This window comes from Balaenoptera physalus, assembly GCF_965194825.1.
Source record: "Balaenoptera physalus genome assembly, chromosome: 11".
Classification (NCBI taxonomy): domain Eukaryota; kingdom Metazoa; phylum Chordata; class Mammalia; order Artiodactyla; family Balaenopteridae; genus Balaenoptera; species Balaenoptera physalus.
In genome coordinates, this window is record NC_138896.1 from 37612217 (window position 1) to 37628478 (window position 16262).

General features: G+C 51.0%; 2 protein-coding genes across 4 annotated transcripts in view; one reads left to right on the forward strand and one right to left on the reverse strand.

Annotated features, from left to right (window-relative positions):
* The first annotated feature begins 1047 nt into the window (after positions 1-1047).
* On the forward strand, positions 1048-13388 carry CCDC167 (coiled-coil domain containing 167). 2 transcript variants are annotated; one of them, XM_082412560.1, is made up of 4 exons: positions 1048-1179; positions 11215-11309; positions 11509-11561; positions 13042-13388. In XM_082412560.1, exons 1-4 carry the CDS (start codon positions 1138-1140, stop codon positions 13317-13319), a joined length of 468 nt encoding a protein of 155 aa, XP_082268686.1. In that variant the 5' UTR covers positions 1048-1137; the 3' UTR covers positions 13320-13388. The 2 variants fall into 2 exon arrangements, with proteins under 2 accessions (XP_082268686.1, XP_082268687.1); XM_082412561.1 differs by having other exon boundaries at positions 1049-1179; positions 13037-13388.
* A 1248-nt stretch (positions 13389-14636) lies between these two features.
* CMTR1 (cap methyltransferase 1) overlaps positions 14637-16262 on the reverse strand; it is a 58499-nt gene continuing 56873 nt past the window's right edge. For both annotated transcript variants that reach the window (XM_082412535.1, XM_082412536.1), the window contains one exon: positions 14637-16008. In XM_082412535.1, the coding sequence (XP_082268661.1) occupies positions 15876-16008 (133 nt within the window). In that variant the 3' untranslated portion in view covers positions 14637-15875. The remainder of the gene's footprint in view (positions 16009-16262) is intronic.

Below are 16262 nucleotides of genomic sequence, written 5' to 3' on the forward strand. Positions count from 1 at the left end.
AATAATAATAATTCAGAAGGACAGAGCTATGTACACAAAGATGTTTGCTTTAGCATTATTTGGAGGTAACGTCCAATAAAATAATGTCCAATACAAGGATGGGATGTATTCACTTGGTGGCATATACAGTCTTCGCAAATGATGATTTCAAAACATGGGAACATGTTTATTCCAAATTGCAGTTCAATATCCATTAATGAGTCATGAAATAAAATTAATAGGTCTCCTGCCACCAAGTTTTTTTTTTTTAATGAAATAGACTAGATTAGAAAATATTTGAGTGCATCAAAGGTGGTAAAGGTGTTTATGAGGAAAATTTGGTTTCAGTTATATGGGTAACTGGGTCATGATACAAAATTGTATTTTTTAATCATTGGATCACAGTCAAACCATTGCAAAGGACATAGGTCTACAGCATACTGTACAGTAGGATTACAACAGTATAAAATACAATGTCTGAGACCAAGCCTGGGTCGGAATATACAGAAACAAATATAGGAACTGTATTAAGAACAGTAGGATAAAGGATGTTGCTTTTCAGTTAAAAGTTTTCTGTGACGTTTGTAGGGTGTTTCTGTTACAAGAAAACAAGAAAAATAAGTAAGAACAGACAAAAAGGAGGAATAACAACAGAAGGTCATGATCAGCTCCCACAGGGCCAAGAGGCTCAAGATGGGGCTTCATGGAGGATCAGTGCTTCAGGATGGGCCTTGAAGGTCGGAAAGAACTTGACAGAATTGAAGGGATGGGAGCTGGCGTCAAACTGGGCAGGATGGTCACAAAAAGGAAGAAGGGTACAGAAGAAGATGGGGTGAAGAAACAGCCTCTCTTTGCTGTAAAGTGCCTTTGAATTAGTAAGGAAAGGGCCAGCTCCACCCCTGGGTGGGCCATCGTTCCTCCCGGGCCAATCTAGTTATCCTCTTCCCACCACCCGCTAGGCTGAAGCCTCAAAGAGCGGTTGCCCCTCATAAACATGGCCGCGCCAAGCTGGTCACGCCCCTCAATTAGATGGACACCGCCATTAGTCCCACCTCCCGCCACCTCGGCGGCCAATGAGGGAGAACCACAGGGGTTTGCGCATGCGTGGCGCCGCCGGTGGGCGAGTCCAATAATGACTCCGGGAACCCGGCAAGTAACATGAGTAAAAAGAAGCGGGAGAATGTGGGCGTCGCTCTAGAGGTGAGGGGGAGAAATGGGGGGTGGGCCAAGTCGTGAACTGCCTTCTCCCCGCGGCGGGGTAGTGGGTCGGCCGGGCTGCAGGTTGGAGGAGGGAGTGAGGGGAGGAAGTGAGAGCGACGTGGGTTTGGGACACGGCCCGCTGGGGGAACCGAAGGTTGGAGAGCCCGAGGGGCCACGAGAGCTGGGAACAGAAGGCCAGGGGACCTCCAGAGAGGAAGAGACAGGCAGGTAAGGGGAGCACCAAAGAGGGCGTGACACCGAAATCTTGAGGCCCTGAGGGGAGACGTTTAAGTGAAGGGGACCCAAAAGGGTTGGGTACTCTCAGGTGAGGGGATCCCAAAGGGTTAGAGACCTGTAGATGAGGGCACCCCCAGAAGTGAGGGACCCCATACTGTTTAATGTATTACTGGTGGCTTAACTGTCCCTTGAGATGGGGAATTTTTCCTCCGGGGTACTAAAGCATGAAGCTTGAAAATTACTTTGGGAACCTGTGGGAATTTGTAGAGAATTCTGGAATGGTGATGTTCGCAAAGAGCTTACACATAGTTGACTGCATATGGAAGGGAAAGAAAATTGATGCATATTGAGTAGCTGCCATTTGTTACTTTATTTGCGCTCACTACAAGCCTGTGAGATTTTTACAGATGGGGAACCTGAGGTTTCAAGTAGAGCCCAACCGTTGAGGCACCGAGAATCAAACACAGGTGATTTGCCTTCTGGTGCATCTTGATTCTCCTGTGTTACTGTTCCCTTAGATCACCCTCCCTGGGGTTGCAAGAAAGATACTGGGTAATGGTCTTATTGAGCTTACTACCAGTTCAGTGGTTCTCAATCTTAAGAACGCATTAAGAATCATCTGTCTTAAAAATGGAGAGTTGAATTCTCCCCCACCCTGAGTAATTCAGTAGGACTTGGGTGTGTATTTTTAACAAAGAATCTGTATTTTTAACAAGCTACAGCAGTGTTTATGCAGGAGGTTTTAGTATCACCTCTTGAGAAATATTGGCCAACTTGGTAGGGAAAAAAACGATGGAAATGTGAATCTCCTTGTAAGAGAGACTATAGGTGCTAAAATGAGATGGCACTCTGAAATGGGACTAGCCTAGACTTTATAGCCTGTATGAGAACATGATAAGCTGCTATAACAGGGAAACCCCAAAATTCAGTGGCTTCAAGAACAAGAAAGTTGGTTTTTTTTTTAACAGGTTAGAGCAGGGATCGGCAGATGTTGTCTATAAAGGATCAGATAGTAAATATTTTAGGCCTTGTGGACCATATGGTCTATGTTGCAACTACAGTTGATCCTCATTGTTCACAGATTCCGTATTTGCGCGTTTGTCTACTTGCTAACATGTATTTGTAACCCCCAAATCAGTCCTCGAAACGCTTTTGTAGTAATTAACAGGCTGACTCAAAGCGTCAAGATTTGATTCACCTGAGGCCCACGTGTCTGGTTAAGGTGGAACAAGGCAATGCTGTGTCTTATTTTTCAGCTCTTCAGTGTGCTGTAAACAAGTGTCCTTTTTCTGGTCTATTTACTGCCAAGTTTCCTGCATTTTTGTGCTTTTCTTGGTGATTTTGCTGTTTAAAATAGCCCTCGAGTGTAGTGCTGAAGTGCTATTTAGTCTTCCAAAGTGCAAGAAGGCTGTGACATGCCTTATGGAGAAAATGTGTGTTAGATAAGCTTTCTCAGGCATGAGTTATAGTCCTGTTGGATGTGAGTTCAGTGTTAATTAATCAACAATATGTATTAAATAAGGTCTCTTTAAACAGAAACACACACAAAACAAGGTTTTGTATTGATCAGCTGATAAAAATGTTGTGACCAGAGGCTCCCCAGAACCTAACCTGGTTCAGTATTTGCTAATTCATTGTTGGCAACCTTATAGAACATAACTACCACAAATAATGAGACTCAGCTGTACTCAGATAGGATGTCTTAGCACAAAAGCGGCCATAGGCAGTATATAAATTAATGAGAGTGTTCCAATAAAACTTTATTTACAAAAACAAGTCATGGACCGTATTTGGCCCACAGACCATTGTTTGTCAACCCCTGGTCTAGAGTACCAGGACAGTGTTGGTTCTGCCATATTCCTTCCATCTGTGGCTCTGCTGGGGGCCAGGGCCTGTTGTCACCTCATGAATGAAACTAGGTTGCACTCCATTGAGGTATCCACTGGTGGGAAAGAGAGAGTGGGGAAAGCACACCCACTGTCTTAAGAATTCTGGGCCCAGAGTGCCCACTTTCCATTGCCAAAGATGCAGCTAAGATGCAAGGCCTGCAAGGGGTAGCTGGGAAATGCATTCATCAGCTAGAAGGCCACGTGCCCAACTACGGCTCCATTGCTGTGGAAGAAGAGTATTTTAGTGGACAGCCCAATTCTCCTCAGCAAACTGCATCTTACCTCACAGTGTAGTTTTGAGGATTAAATAAGACAATATTTGTAAAGTGCCTAGCACGTGCGGCACAGGGTGGATAATCAACAAACAGTGCTTTCTTATCAGTAGCCTTCGTAGTTCTGTCGCATCCTTCCGTCGTGGTTAAGTCAGGCCCCTTGTTTGGACTTTAGTTTCCTCATCTGTAACATGAAGGACTTGAATTTCACCAGGGGTTACAGACACAGACTCGCTGACTGTGGTCCACATAAAGATCATAGATGATCATAGATGCCTTTTGTTTGGCTGACACGGGTTTTAAAAGTGTTTCGAATTTGGTGGGGTACATGCTCTCCTAGTGCTGTATACCAGTCGCCTTCACCCCCTTTTTTTTTAACCTATCAATACCAATATAGATATTTACGTTGGCCATCTTGATGTCTAGGTTACCTTTTGCTTGTATATTCTAAGATTTGAGCTCTGCCACTGTGCACCTGAGAAAAAACTTGGCATCTAGCCATCTCCTCACATTGTTCCTCCTTTGCCCCCTGCGGATCTGAGTATTGAATGTGTGCTGGTGCTCAGTAGCAGTAGATACTGTCCTGTTATTAAAAGTCGTGTGCTCAAAGCCAATGAAGTGGTGATTTAATCAAAAATGTTTGTTAATCTGACGAGTGCAATAAAACTCCCACAAGTGAGTCATCTCAGCACCTGCAAACAGCCTCCACTTGTAATGAAGCAATTACTGAGCACTCCCCCTGAGGGTTGGCTGGGGCCGGCTGTACTGGGCAGTCACTTCCCAGGACACCAAGGCACCTCCCAGCCTTCCCAACTTGTGGCTCCTTTCAAGGCCTTTTTATCCAACTCATTTGCCACCTTGTGAGATCTCAGATTTGGGAAAAACTGGCTATGAGTTTTATTCTGAATAACAAGAGAGAATTATAATTCAGGTGAGAAATCACCAGCTCTGGTACTGATTTTCAAGTTGTGTGGGAGGAGGGAAAGGTTGTATTTCAGTCTAAACTGATAGGCGGATTCTGGCTGAGGGAAAGGATGCATTTCAGTCTAAACTGATAGGATTCTGGCTGATATAAAACCTGTTTTTTAATTTCTGATAGTAATGAGCTGTTATTTGGTCATTGTACTTTTTTTCCTCCACAGCTGGACCATTCTTAGTGTCTTAAATGTTTCAACAGCCAGTTGGTCTTTAGTTAACAGATGTGCAGTGTCTTAGTTGACATCTTTAAGGGGATAACTTGGTTGGATCTGGTCCCTAGTACAAAAATCTGTCAGTTTGGAAAGCTTTTAGCTACAGGTTACAGAAAACTGACCTCAGTGACCTAATCAAACAAGAATATACTTTTTTTTCCCATCACAAGAAATTTGGAGGGAGGTGGCTACTGGCATTGGTTCAAAGGCTCAGCTATGTCAGGGCTGGTGTTTCTGCATTCTCTTAGCTGTTTCCTCTTAGTCACAAGATAGCTGCCACAGCTCCAGTCATCATATTCAACTTTAAGTCAGGGAAGAAAGAAAAAGGAACTATAACAATCTTTGTCCCTTTTATCAGCAAAGCATAAGCTCTCTCAGTCGTCTCCCAGCTGACTTCTGGAACGTCTCATTGGCCAGAACTGGGTCATGACCACCTCTGGCTGCATTGAGGCTGGGAAAGCATCTGTTGAGCTTTTCTTACTTCTATGGTGGAGGCAGGCAAAGGAGGAGGGGTTGGGAATCAATGTTGTGTTGGCCAACTAATAGTATCTGCTAGAGGGAATAAAAGTTAATGGGAGTCATTTAAAATTCACTGGAATTCTTATCAGAAAAAGGGGCCAGGATCAGTGACGACGAAGGGTAGGTGGTAGGTTGAGTGGAGAAAATGGCCAAGGCAGGATGAGCACCAGGAGGAGAGGAGCGTGGACACTTGTGATTGTGTAGTGTCTGCCAGCACTGTGAGCTCCCTGGGGGCAGGGAGGAGCACTAAGTGTGGAGGAAGACAGTCTCAGTTCTGGAACAGGCTGTTGCAAGGCTGACAGGAACCTACCAATGTTCTGAGACAAGGGATGGAAGCAGCCTAGTAGACTATCAATAAATATTTACTGAATTGGTTTTGAGAGGCTAGAGGAGGCACTTGAACCCTCACCCCTGACTTCTGGGCCCTGTTGAGTGGTTCGTTGGTGAGAGATCAGGAGGCCAGTGGAGCAGGCGGCTGGACACTGTCTTGCTGGCGGCTGCCCAGTCAGGGCTGAGAGAAAGGCTTGAGGCCTGCAGACACAGTTCAAGGGCGGCTGACCATTAAATGAGCCTCACTTGCTGCCAGGCGCAAGCGACAGGTCGCCATTGGGCAGGTGATTTCTCTCAGCAGCCTGCGTCTGGCTCCACTCCATCTGATGAGGGTCAGGAGACTAAAACCTCATTACCTAACACGGCTGGATGTCAGCATGTGTGGAGTGGCTGTTTGCCAGCATCTTAATTGATGAATTCATAAGGCACGGGGTGGATGCCAGGTCTTGAAAAGTGCTTTGAGCCTTTCAGCGATGAAGAAGCTTTTGCTACTTTATCAAAAAATATATATTGGGGGAAAGAAGAGAAAGGAAACCCCAGACAACGTTCTGGCCCAGGGACAGCTGAAGGCTTCAGGTGAGGACTGACGTGGCTCCGCTTGCAGAGCCTCTCAGAGGCCAGAAGGCCTCGGAGCTTGCGCGGGCTTCAGGAGGACCTCCACGTTCCTGACCTGGGGCGGGAGGTGACTCTCCAGAGAAATGACAAGTCCCTTGGCTCTCTGCTTTTCCTGAAAGTTGTTCATTGAATAAAAACTGGGAAGGTTTACTGTCTTCATCTGCCCAGCCTGGGAGAGAAACTTCTGATGATTTGGGAGCCATGGCGGAGGTTTTTGTTTTCTGCCCTCACAGAGCCTCCTGCACAGAAGAACATCCCTTAAGCGGTATCAGGGTAATCGGTCCTTTGGGGTTTGAGGATAGTCACCTGGAAAATCAAGGCCCGTGACCCCCGTGTCACTTGGCTGTGTGGCCTCAAGGCCCCAGATGGGAAGCCCCTGCTCTCCTGCCAGAGACCATCTGGGCAGGCGGTCCGGCTTCTCTACCCATTATAATAAACGTTCTGGGGCTTCCCTGACATGTGAAAATGAGTGGATTTCCAGAAATCCGGTTCCCAGACTGCTGGGGCTGGAGCTGGAGCTGAAACAGCTGACACCACTCTCTGGGCTGTGAGTTATTAGCAAGTGAGAAGAAAGACTTTGGGGAAAGGAGGGTTTATCAGGCCCAACTAGCCCACCTTTTTCCTTCTCAAACCCGGGTCTGTTTTGTGTGTGTTTTGGAGGGTGCTTTGGCAGCGTAGGCGGTTTGGAGGAGGGTGCCTGGGATGTCCGTGAAGCCCAGAGTTAGAGCGTAATTGCCTTCAATGTGAGGACAGATGCTGGGCTTGGAGACGCTCACTGTCTCCAAGCAAACAGATTTCAGTCAGGTTCTCCCCTCACAGTGAGTATCTGTTATGTGGACAGAAAGCAAGCAAAGCCCTTATACAAGATTATTCAGAGTAGAGAATCTGTTAAAGCCAGATCAGCAAGCTTAGATGGGTTTCGATTGGGATGTGGAATGATTTTGTTCCACAGAACCCTTCTTTGTCATGAATGTTTTCATGAGAGATTTTGGAGAAAGAGCTTGCAGAGGTGGAAAGAGCATAAGCTCTGAAGCAGAAAAACCCAGATTCAGAGCCCAATTCTGCCACTTCCCAGTGACACGACCTGGGGCAGGTTGCTTAAATTCTCCGTGTCGGAGTTTGCTCCTCTGTAAAAGGGAGACTGTAAAAAGTCCCTTCCTTGCTGAGTTGATGGAGACATTGGGGAGCATACGGGAAGCTGCCCACAAACCGCATGGCCCAGGGTGTAAGGAGCGGAGTTTACGGCCAGGAGCTAAGAGTGGCTCCGGGCTGGTGCCTCTGAGCTTCCCCCACGTGTGCTGGTAGCTCACAGCACCGACTCCCACCGCCCGCTCCCCCGGGTACTGGCTGCGTGACCCTGGACAAGTTACTTCATCCCCACATGTGAGGGAGTCATGTGAGGTGCTTAGAGCAGTGCCTGGCACATATGCCTGCTACCGAAGTGTTAGCTGCTACTGGTATTATTGTGGACTTTGGGCATCCAGAGGCAGTTCTGACTTGTGTTCTCTGAAATAGGAAACATTATTATCTTTGTTTTACACATGAGTAAACTGAGGCACCAAATTAAGGAAGTCACCTAGACACACGGCAAGTGAACGGCCAGCTGAGGCATCTGATTACAGCCCACACTCCTTATTACCACACTTTTCAGGAACTACAATTTCAGGCTTCTGAGCACTTGGGCTCCCAACTGCTTGCCCAGTTCTGACCCTTATGCTTCCAGAATCTTCTTGACATTTGTCTCCTTATTCTGGTCCTAACCCGTGTTTTCTCTCCTGGTCCTGGCTATCTTGTCCTCTGTTGACTTCAGCCCAGTGGCAGAGAGGAAGCTAATCAAGGACTATAGATTTGTTTGGGGGAATCTGCGAAGTGCATTATCTATGTGCATGTCGTTGAGAGTTGACTGAAAAGCCAACTAGGGGCTTCTTTTAAGGCCCACTTCCTGGGTCCTCTCCCCTATTTCTGGGTCCATCTTGCTGGGCTAGCTTTGCTCTGTAGCCACCACTCCCGACCCCAGCCACAACTAAAAGATGCATCCTGACCCTCCCTCCCTGCCTTATCTGCGGCCAGTAGTTCACTAGAATGTTTGCACCCATTATTATAGCTGCTTGAGAACTGACTTCTGCATCAACAAATGCTGCAGGGTGTTTAACTGCCAGTGGGGTCACCTTCTGAGGATGGGTCTGTGGCCTACTGAAGAGCCTCCTGACGGTCCCAGACTCCACGTCACTCAGCCCATATCAAGCAGCTGGGTTATAAAGGAGGAGAACTTGATATTTAGAAGGGAATCAGAGAGACCTGCAGCAGGACATAAATATTCATAGAGGGAGGTTAGAACTGGAGTCCCTAAAACCTTGATTTGTGTTAGTCTGTTTAAGCTCATTAAAAAGTGGTAAGTGAAAGTGGGGTATTCATGGAACTGCAGATAGATTGGGCTCGTTCAGATAAAGGCTTCTAGCTACCAGCTCCACAGGCCCTGCCCAGAGCATGACAGCAGACCAGCTTGGCCACTTGTGGTTTGCCAACCTCAATTTAAAGGTTTTGCTGAGCGTGAGTTCTTGGCCTCCCTCTGGCTCAGTTATCCCGTTTGGGCCCCTGGTAGCCTTGTAGAGGTGTTTAGGGATGGAAGTCCCCAAACTTCCTCCCCAGAATGACATGCAAACCTGGGGCTGGCCGAAGGTGGGACAGGGAGAAATCTAACCTAGGACTAATACTTGCACTGGGTAATCCACAAAGTACATAATCTATGTGCACATACAGCTGCTTCTCCTAGCTTCTTCCAGCTTCTGTGGGCATGAGGGGAGGATTTTAGACTCCCGGTGCCACATGAGGCCCAGCCCCTGGGCCCCACCCACACCCAACCCTACTCATTCCTCCATGGCTACAAACACAAGGACTGCAGTGGGCCAGGCCTCCTAGGACAGGAGCTACAAAGTCAGGCATCCTTAGAGGCCAGGCAGTCACATACACAAGTGGCATGGGCCGATCTGGGCTGGACTTGACCACTGGGCTGCAGGTTTACATCATCTGCCCTAGGGGCTCCCAGACTTTGGCAAGATGAGGTTTGGACACATGTAGCTGGATGACACAATATGCGCTCAGCTTCACGAGAGAAGGCTTGGTTAATCAGCCAGGGGAAGGAGGCAGTACCTCTCCAGCCAAGGGCTTCATGGAGGAGATAGAGCATCAAGAATCAAGCTTTGTGTGGGACCCAGCATGGAATTTGGTGCTCTGTTTGTGGTTTCTACACCGGGAAGTGGAAACAGCAAGTCTTAGGGTACTGAGGGGCTGGCTGTGTGTGTTGGGGGTACTGCTACGAAGGGCAGGCTTCATGGTGGCCTGAAGCACCTGCTCCTCCCGGCTCCGTCTCCACTAACCTTCACATCAGGCTGTTGCTGTTCCCTGAGTCTGGCTTCCCAGTGCTCATTTCCCTACAGCGCAGGTTCCAGCACAGCCTTTGGCCTCCCAGGCACAGGCCCCATCTCCTGGCTGGGGCTGTTTCCCAGGACAGCCCTCCCTTTGGTGCCCGTTAGCAGAGAAGTGACACAATTAACCAAGCAGTTAACTGAAGGCTCTGCAGTTGCTCCCCCCCACCGGGCCCTGCTTCCAGAGCTGGAGTTGGCAGCAGGCTGGGGCTGCAGGGAAGGGGGTAGATGGTGTGTCCTTTGGGCTGGGCGTTGGGACGAGGGAAAGTAGCTGACCCAGAATGGCTGGGATGGGTACTGGCCAGGGGGAGGGGCAGAAGGCCCAGAGTCTTCAAGTGCGACTCTGACACTGGCCCCAGAACACTGGCCAGGGATGCTGGGATTCGTAGTTGCAGTCATTGATTACCGTCTGTCCAGGGGCCACTCCAGAAAGGATTGGAGCAGAGAACTGGCTGAGACCGATAAGGAAAGGAGTGTTCCACTCTGACTCCTCAGAAAAGTCATTCCATTTGGAGGACCCATTCTCCCATTTGTGAAATAGAGCTTGTATCGATATTTGCTATCCCTCCCAGGGATGTGGTGAGAATGAGTGAAGTCATATGGAAAATCAAGCATTAGCTGGACCCAAAGCAGTATTCAGTCAGCTGCTATGAGGGACACAGGGCCCTCTGAACTCCCACCCACTGAAATCTAGGCTCCCACCAGCAGGGCAGAGGTTCAAGAAGAACAGGCCCGGGCCTAGAGAGGTGGCCGATTAGATAAACACCTGGAGACAGATGGACACAGATGAACTTTCAAAGCCAAATGCATGATACCAGGACCTTGGATGATCCAGTCCAGTATTTCATAAAACATTTCCCCATAACTCAAATTATTTCCCCAAGAACACATCTCTGAAACTATAATCAAAACAAATGGGAGAACTGGTACCTTTGGCATGCAGCCTTTCAGGAGCTTAGCTACTTTGCCCCATAAGTCACAGCTGTCTTGATGATGGTCAATGCTTTTGCACAAGAACCAAGTCAGAAATCAACAGAAGTGTTTTTGAGCTGTACTGTCAGTAACTTTTATTGAATCTCATGGGAAAATGTATATTATTACAGCTTAGGTTACTTTAAGATGAAGTGTACCAACGTGAAAACATGCCTCTGCTTTTTGGCCCCTAGATGTCTAATCACGTGTGGAATGCTTTGGAAAGGCAGAGGCTTCCTGCATCGTCCGTTTCATTCTAGGAGCCGCCTGTGCCTGCCACGTTCAGGGCTCTGGTTGCTCCTGCCGTGGGGCCCAACTGGGGCCTGTGCTGGGGAGACAGCTGACTGGGGGGGCTGCTCCTATCTGCCCCAACCCATGCTTGGCCCAGTGGGTCAGGGCAGCTTGGAGACCCTGAGCAACACTCAAAGCTGTTTCTAGCCACGTGGAGGTAGAGGACAGCAAAACATAGTTGCTAGTTCAAAGACTCCTAGAGGCTCCCTCCTCCCGATCCCAGGATCCCAGCTGTCTTGAAAACCGAAAGGCTCTGCCACCCATCTCAGCCTGCTGGGTGTGCTGTGTCTTTCAGATGGATGGGCTGGAGAAGAAGCTGTCACGATGCTGGAGAGACCTGGAGGCTGTGAACTCCAGGCTCTATGGGGCGGAGCTGAGCTCAGAGGCCAGGTAATGCTCCTCCCGACCTCCCCAAGTCCTTCCTATCTGTCCCGGGGCCCCAGCCCTCAACTGCCACCCCTCCCATCCCCCTGCCACCAGAGACCTGGGCCCATGTTCCTCTTGTCTCCCTTGCTCTGGTGTGCCAGCTGCCCCTCAGGTGGGAAAAAGAAAAAGGGCTTGAGCCATTTTGACCACTTCCCCCTCACAGGAGTTCTCTGGAGAAGGAGAAAAGCAGCCTGATGAACAAAGCCTCCAACTATGGTAAGAAAGCTCCCTGCCATTACCAGCCCCACCCTCGTGTCCCAGGATCAGGAAGGGTCAGACAGCCCAGGGAGCCCACAAAGTGATGGGGGTCAAGGGCATTCTTTGGGAGAGAGCCAGCCCCCAGGGGGTTGCAGGAACCAACTGAAGGCCCAGCATCCTGGAAGAGCAAGTTTGTTCCTTTGTTCCAAGGGAGATGGAGAGTCCTGTGGGTCTGTTCTTCCCCTGTGGGATGAAGGGGTATGGCTGTGGCCAGGTGGAAAAGAGATCCTCACATCCACCCTGACTTGGGAGGTCTGTCCTCCCTGCCCCCTCCTCCCAGACCTCCACTCCCTCCCAGGAAAACCCTGCAATGGGAGCGATGAGAATAGGGTCTTTGGGGTCCAGGGTGGAGGATGAACCTCCCACTTGGGTGCTGTGAAGGGCTACTGTGAGTGGAGCAATGCTGCCACCTTCTGGGTGCTGGGCGCAGAGCCAGGTAGAGCCCAGACAGGGCACGGAGCTAGAGGGCGGCTGCTGGGCGCTGCCCCCAGCAGCCTGGGAGGAAATGGGTCTGCAGAGGCTCCTCAGGCTTGTCTGTTCTATTCACCCTGAGGGGCCAGACCTGGCCAAGAATCAGCCCTAGAATAGTCCATATGGCAGGGAGCCTCCTGTAGGAACCAGGTTGAATCCACACTGTAAGCACGGTGCCTGTCACATACCCCTACCCGGGTCCCGTCTGGCCTGCCCAGAGCTGGTTTGCAGGTATCTCCCTGCTTCCTCACACAGGGAGGGATGGAACATCAGTTTCCTCTCAAACCTAGCAATTTTCACACACAATTGTAGCATTTACCACTCACATCATCCCTCACAGAATACTAACCACCTGTGTATCATATGAATGGATACAGTGTGGCTGTAGCATAGCAGGGCTGGCTTCCTCTAGAGGCAGCCTGCCTGCCTTGTGGGCACAAACTACCTCGTCTTAGCATCCCTCGTTCCTGCTGAGCTGGGCATCCAGCAGGGCAGGGCTAGAAGCACTGGTGGTGTGGGCCCGCCCTGTCCCTACTCCAGTGTCAGGCCCCAGGAGGTCCCAGCTGCCCTCAGTCTCTAGTTGACCAGATGAGACACCCTGGCAGGAGGAGCACCACGGGGGCACCCAGTGACGGGCCAGAGGGCTCACCTGGTGAGGCCACGCCACCACCTAGCTTGGCTTTTGGGTGTGGCCTTTTTGTGACTCCCTCACATATTCCATCTTCAACTGCATTTGGAAAGAAATGGTTGAGCAGCATTGGGGGTTGGGGCTTTTTTGGGCCAGGATCTGTAGCCAAATCTGGGCAGATCGAGGAGGACAGTCATTTTTATGGATAAGGAGGCAGCTGGGAGGGAACACCTCTGCGCTCAGCAGTGTGTGTGCCCATTGGTGGGATAGGCGGAGGCAGATGAGAGTAGCAGATGGGCCCAGACCACCTGTCCACCACCCTTTTTCCTCCCAGAGAAGGAGCTGGAGTTGCTTCGGCAGGAGAACCGGAAGAACATGCTGCTGTCTGTGGCCATCTTCCTCCTCCTGACGCTTATCTACGCCTACTGGACCCTGTGAGCCTGAGATTTCTCCAGTCAGCACAGGCTTCCCCTCAGCTCCGTGGTCACAGCCAAGCAGGCCCTTCAAACCTCAAGAGGACCAAGGTACAAGGGCTATTTCTCCCTGACCCAGACATCGGAGCAGGGCTTCCTGTCGGCCCAGCCCCTCTCACCTCCCATTCCTGCTGTGGGGCTTGAGTCTCCAGAAGGACTTTGTGTTGGCTTAGCCCAAGGGAAAGGCAATAAAGACCACCCTGGCTGCTTCTGTGTGCTGAGTAAATGTCATGATTGGTGGCAGCTGGGGGCAGTGGGGTGGCATTCAGGATGCAAGGGAGGAGAGGGGCCTGAAGGTAAGCCCCCAGCTTAGGTGGGGAATAAGGCGTTAGCAAAGTGCTTCCTAAGGCAAACCATGGTGGGCGCCATCTTGAGGACTTGGGCACTGCTGGGGCTGAGAGGCAGACCTTGCACCACTTGTCCGCCACCCCCCACCAAACCCTGGCTTGCCCTCTAGTCGGTGCCACTGCCTGTGATTATGGCAGAAAAAAATGCAGCCTGTGCAGCAAAGGGCAACTTGGGGACTTGAGGTGGTCGTGTGGTGGTCCCACGGGAGCGTGGAGTTAATCCATCTTCAAGAGGCTGCAAGTCTGGCGAGGTGTGGCAGAGCCAGTGGGCAGCCGGAGCCACGGTAATGACCGGACAGACTTACGGTGAGTGGCCAGTAAATCAGGCGGGGTTTGCGGGAGCGGCAAACACAGACGTTTTCCCCACCCCCCCACCCCGCCCCTGAGCACATCCCTCTACTCCCAGCACAGGGGCCAGGAGGGCTGGGAGTGGGAGGCTGGAGTAAGGCTGAGTAGGGCAACCAAAAGGATGAAGGGGCTTGGAAGCCGAGATCACACCAAGTAAGTTAGTAAAAGCAAGGAAAGGAGTTGCCCTGGGAGCGAAACTAAGGCTGTGAAACATTAAGGAAGGAATCTGGGGGCCCAGGTGAAGGAGCTAAGCAATGTGTGGGCAGCGGGCTCTAAGGGAGAACCTGCACCGGTGATGGGACTGGTGGAGAAATGCTAGCCTAGAGCAGAGAGGGAGAGGCGTCATCAGCACCTGCACGGCCTCCAGTGCAGACGCAGAACAGGGGAGGTTGGCGGGGTCAGCGAAACCATCTCTCCCTCCCTCCCTTCCCCCTGTCTAGTGGCACTAATTGGTCTAACGCCTCTGTTATTTTAGTCACACACACTGATCCTGGATTGTCACACTGCCCTGCTGGGCTGTAGGTTCATTCATTCTCTAATCCCTGCTTCTCACAGGAGCCACATAATTTTGACTCTTCCTTGGGCCCCTCTTTGGCAGCAAACAGCAGCCCTGAGCTTGGACAAGGCTCTGATTAAGCCAACCCTCTTTTCTCCCCTCTTGAGTACAGCTTCCTCCCCTTCCCCTCCAGCCCAAGCTGTTTCATTCATGCAAGTCCCAGACCACAAAGCACCGAAGGACAAGCCCCAGCACAGAGCCACACAGGCGTTAAAAATATGTTTATCTTTAATGATCCAAGATTCTGCAAGACACACTGATACCCAGAATTGGGTGGAAATACAGCATCTCAGCGGTGCTGCTGACAGCCTGGGGGATGCTGGCCTGAGACCCCTGAGGTGGAGTCAGTTTCAACCTCATGGGGAGCCTCAGTGCCCTCTATCTCCATGGAAACCAGTCGAGCACTGGGATGAGGCCCTAGGGAGCCCACAGGAGCATCTCTGAGAGGTATTTCCCATTAAAAACAAACAACCACAGGTTCCCTCCCCCACCCAAAGCTACTGCCCAGCTTCCCACTCCACCCGCCAAGATAGAGGAAATGGAGTGACCACAAAAGGACAAACAAAAGCTACTGTGCCTCCTGCTGGGGATGAAAAAACAAAGGAGGGGGGAGGGTGGCAAGGTGGCTGGGACAAACTGGAGTGCCATGATCGCCAGAGGACTGGGTGCGACCCAACCCAACAGGACCTCTGTTACAGTGGGGCCACTACTGTTTGTTTGGCACATAGAAAATGGCAGGTCTTCAAGGCTGCTTCCTCCCCTTCTAGAGCTGCCCGAGGTTTAGATCAAAAGGGCTGAGGCCCAGGAAGGCTCTACAACCCCAGGAAGCAGTCACACCCACCACCAGACAATGCTACCTGCATCCTGACGTGGTGTCAGAGATGTGGGGTCCACATGCCCCCCTTCCCGGCCTGCGGGATGGTCAGAGGTTTGGGCTGGGAAGAACTCCAGGGAAGACCAGGAGAGGGTAGGGGGAGGAGACAAGAAAATCTCCAACTTGGCATCAAAACAGAGCAAGTTCAAAGAAACAAAATCTCGATTTATATAGCAGCTGCTCCTGGCCAGCTCACAACAGTGGGCCTCCTGCCTCTCAGGGTCGGCCCAATAAAAAGTTGGGCAAAGCAGGGGCATGGCCGCCCTCAGGGCACTGCGTGGAACTCAGAAAAGTGAGTCTACAGGATACAGGAAGGGATGGCAGAGCCGAAGCCCTGCTGCCCTCTGACACATCCTCCACTGGCCCCATGTGCCCTGGGCCCTGACCTCAAACGTGCTGTAGGAGCTGCATCCTTCAGGCTGAGTCCCGGCAGGGGAGACAGTTCCCAGGAAGGGCTCCGGGGAGGGAATTCCAAAAAGTGTCCCAGAAGGCCCCAACTGAGCTCTTCAGAGGAGGCCACCAACCTCATGGCCAGGCTCAGGGAACGACAGGGCATTCGGCAGGGGTGGGCATCCTCAGGCGCTGTGCGTCTGGATGAAGGAGAGGACGTCCTCCTTGGACAGCTTGTCTGGGTCCTGGGGCTTCTGGGAGTCATGCACACGGATGCCATCCCCCCACTCCCAGAAGAGCCGGCCGTAGTAGCAGATGCTGGGGAGGAGAAGGGAGGTCAGAGGGCTGTACCCGTGTGGATCAGGTCCAAGAGCTCACCACCCACCCTGGCACCCGTGACTTCGGGGATGGGTGTTCTTAAAAGTGTGCGTGTGTGTGCGCTGGGGGCGGCGGGGAGGGCAGGTCTCACTAATTGACTCCAATTGAGAGTCTCCCCTCTGGCAGCCAAATGTACCTAGTAGGCCTTGCTCCTCCCTGCCTTCCAGAACCAGCTTTTCTCAACACACAGCTTC

Coding starts and splice junctions, on each gene's coding strand:
- CCDC167 (XM_082412560.1), top strand. CDS start 1,138: ATGAGTAAAAAGAAGCGGGAGAATGTGGGCGTCGCTCTAGAG. Junction 1,180..11,214: donor ATGTGGGCGTCGCTCTAGAG/GTGAGGGGGAGA, acceptor TGTGTCTTTCAG/ATGGATGGGCTGGAGAAGAA. Junction 11,562..13,041: donor GAACAAAGCCTCCAACTATG/GTAAGAAAGCTC, acceptor CTCCCAGAGAAG/GAGCTGGAGTTGCTTCGGCA.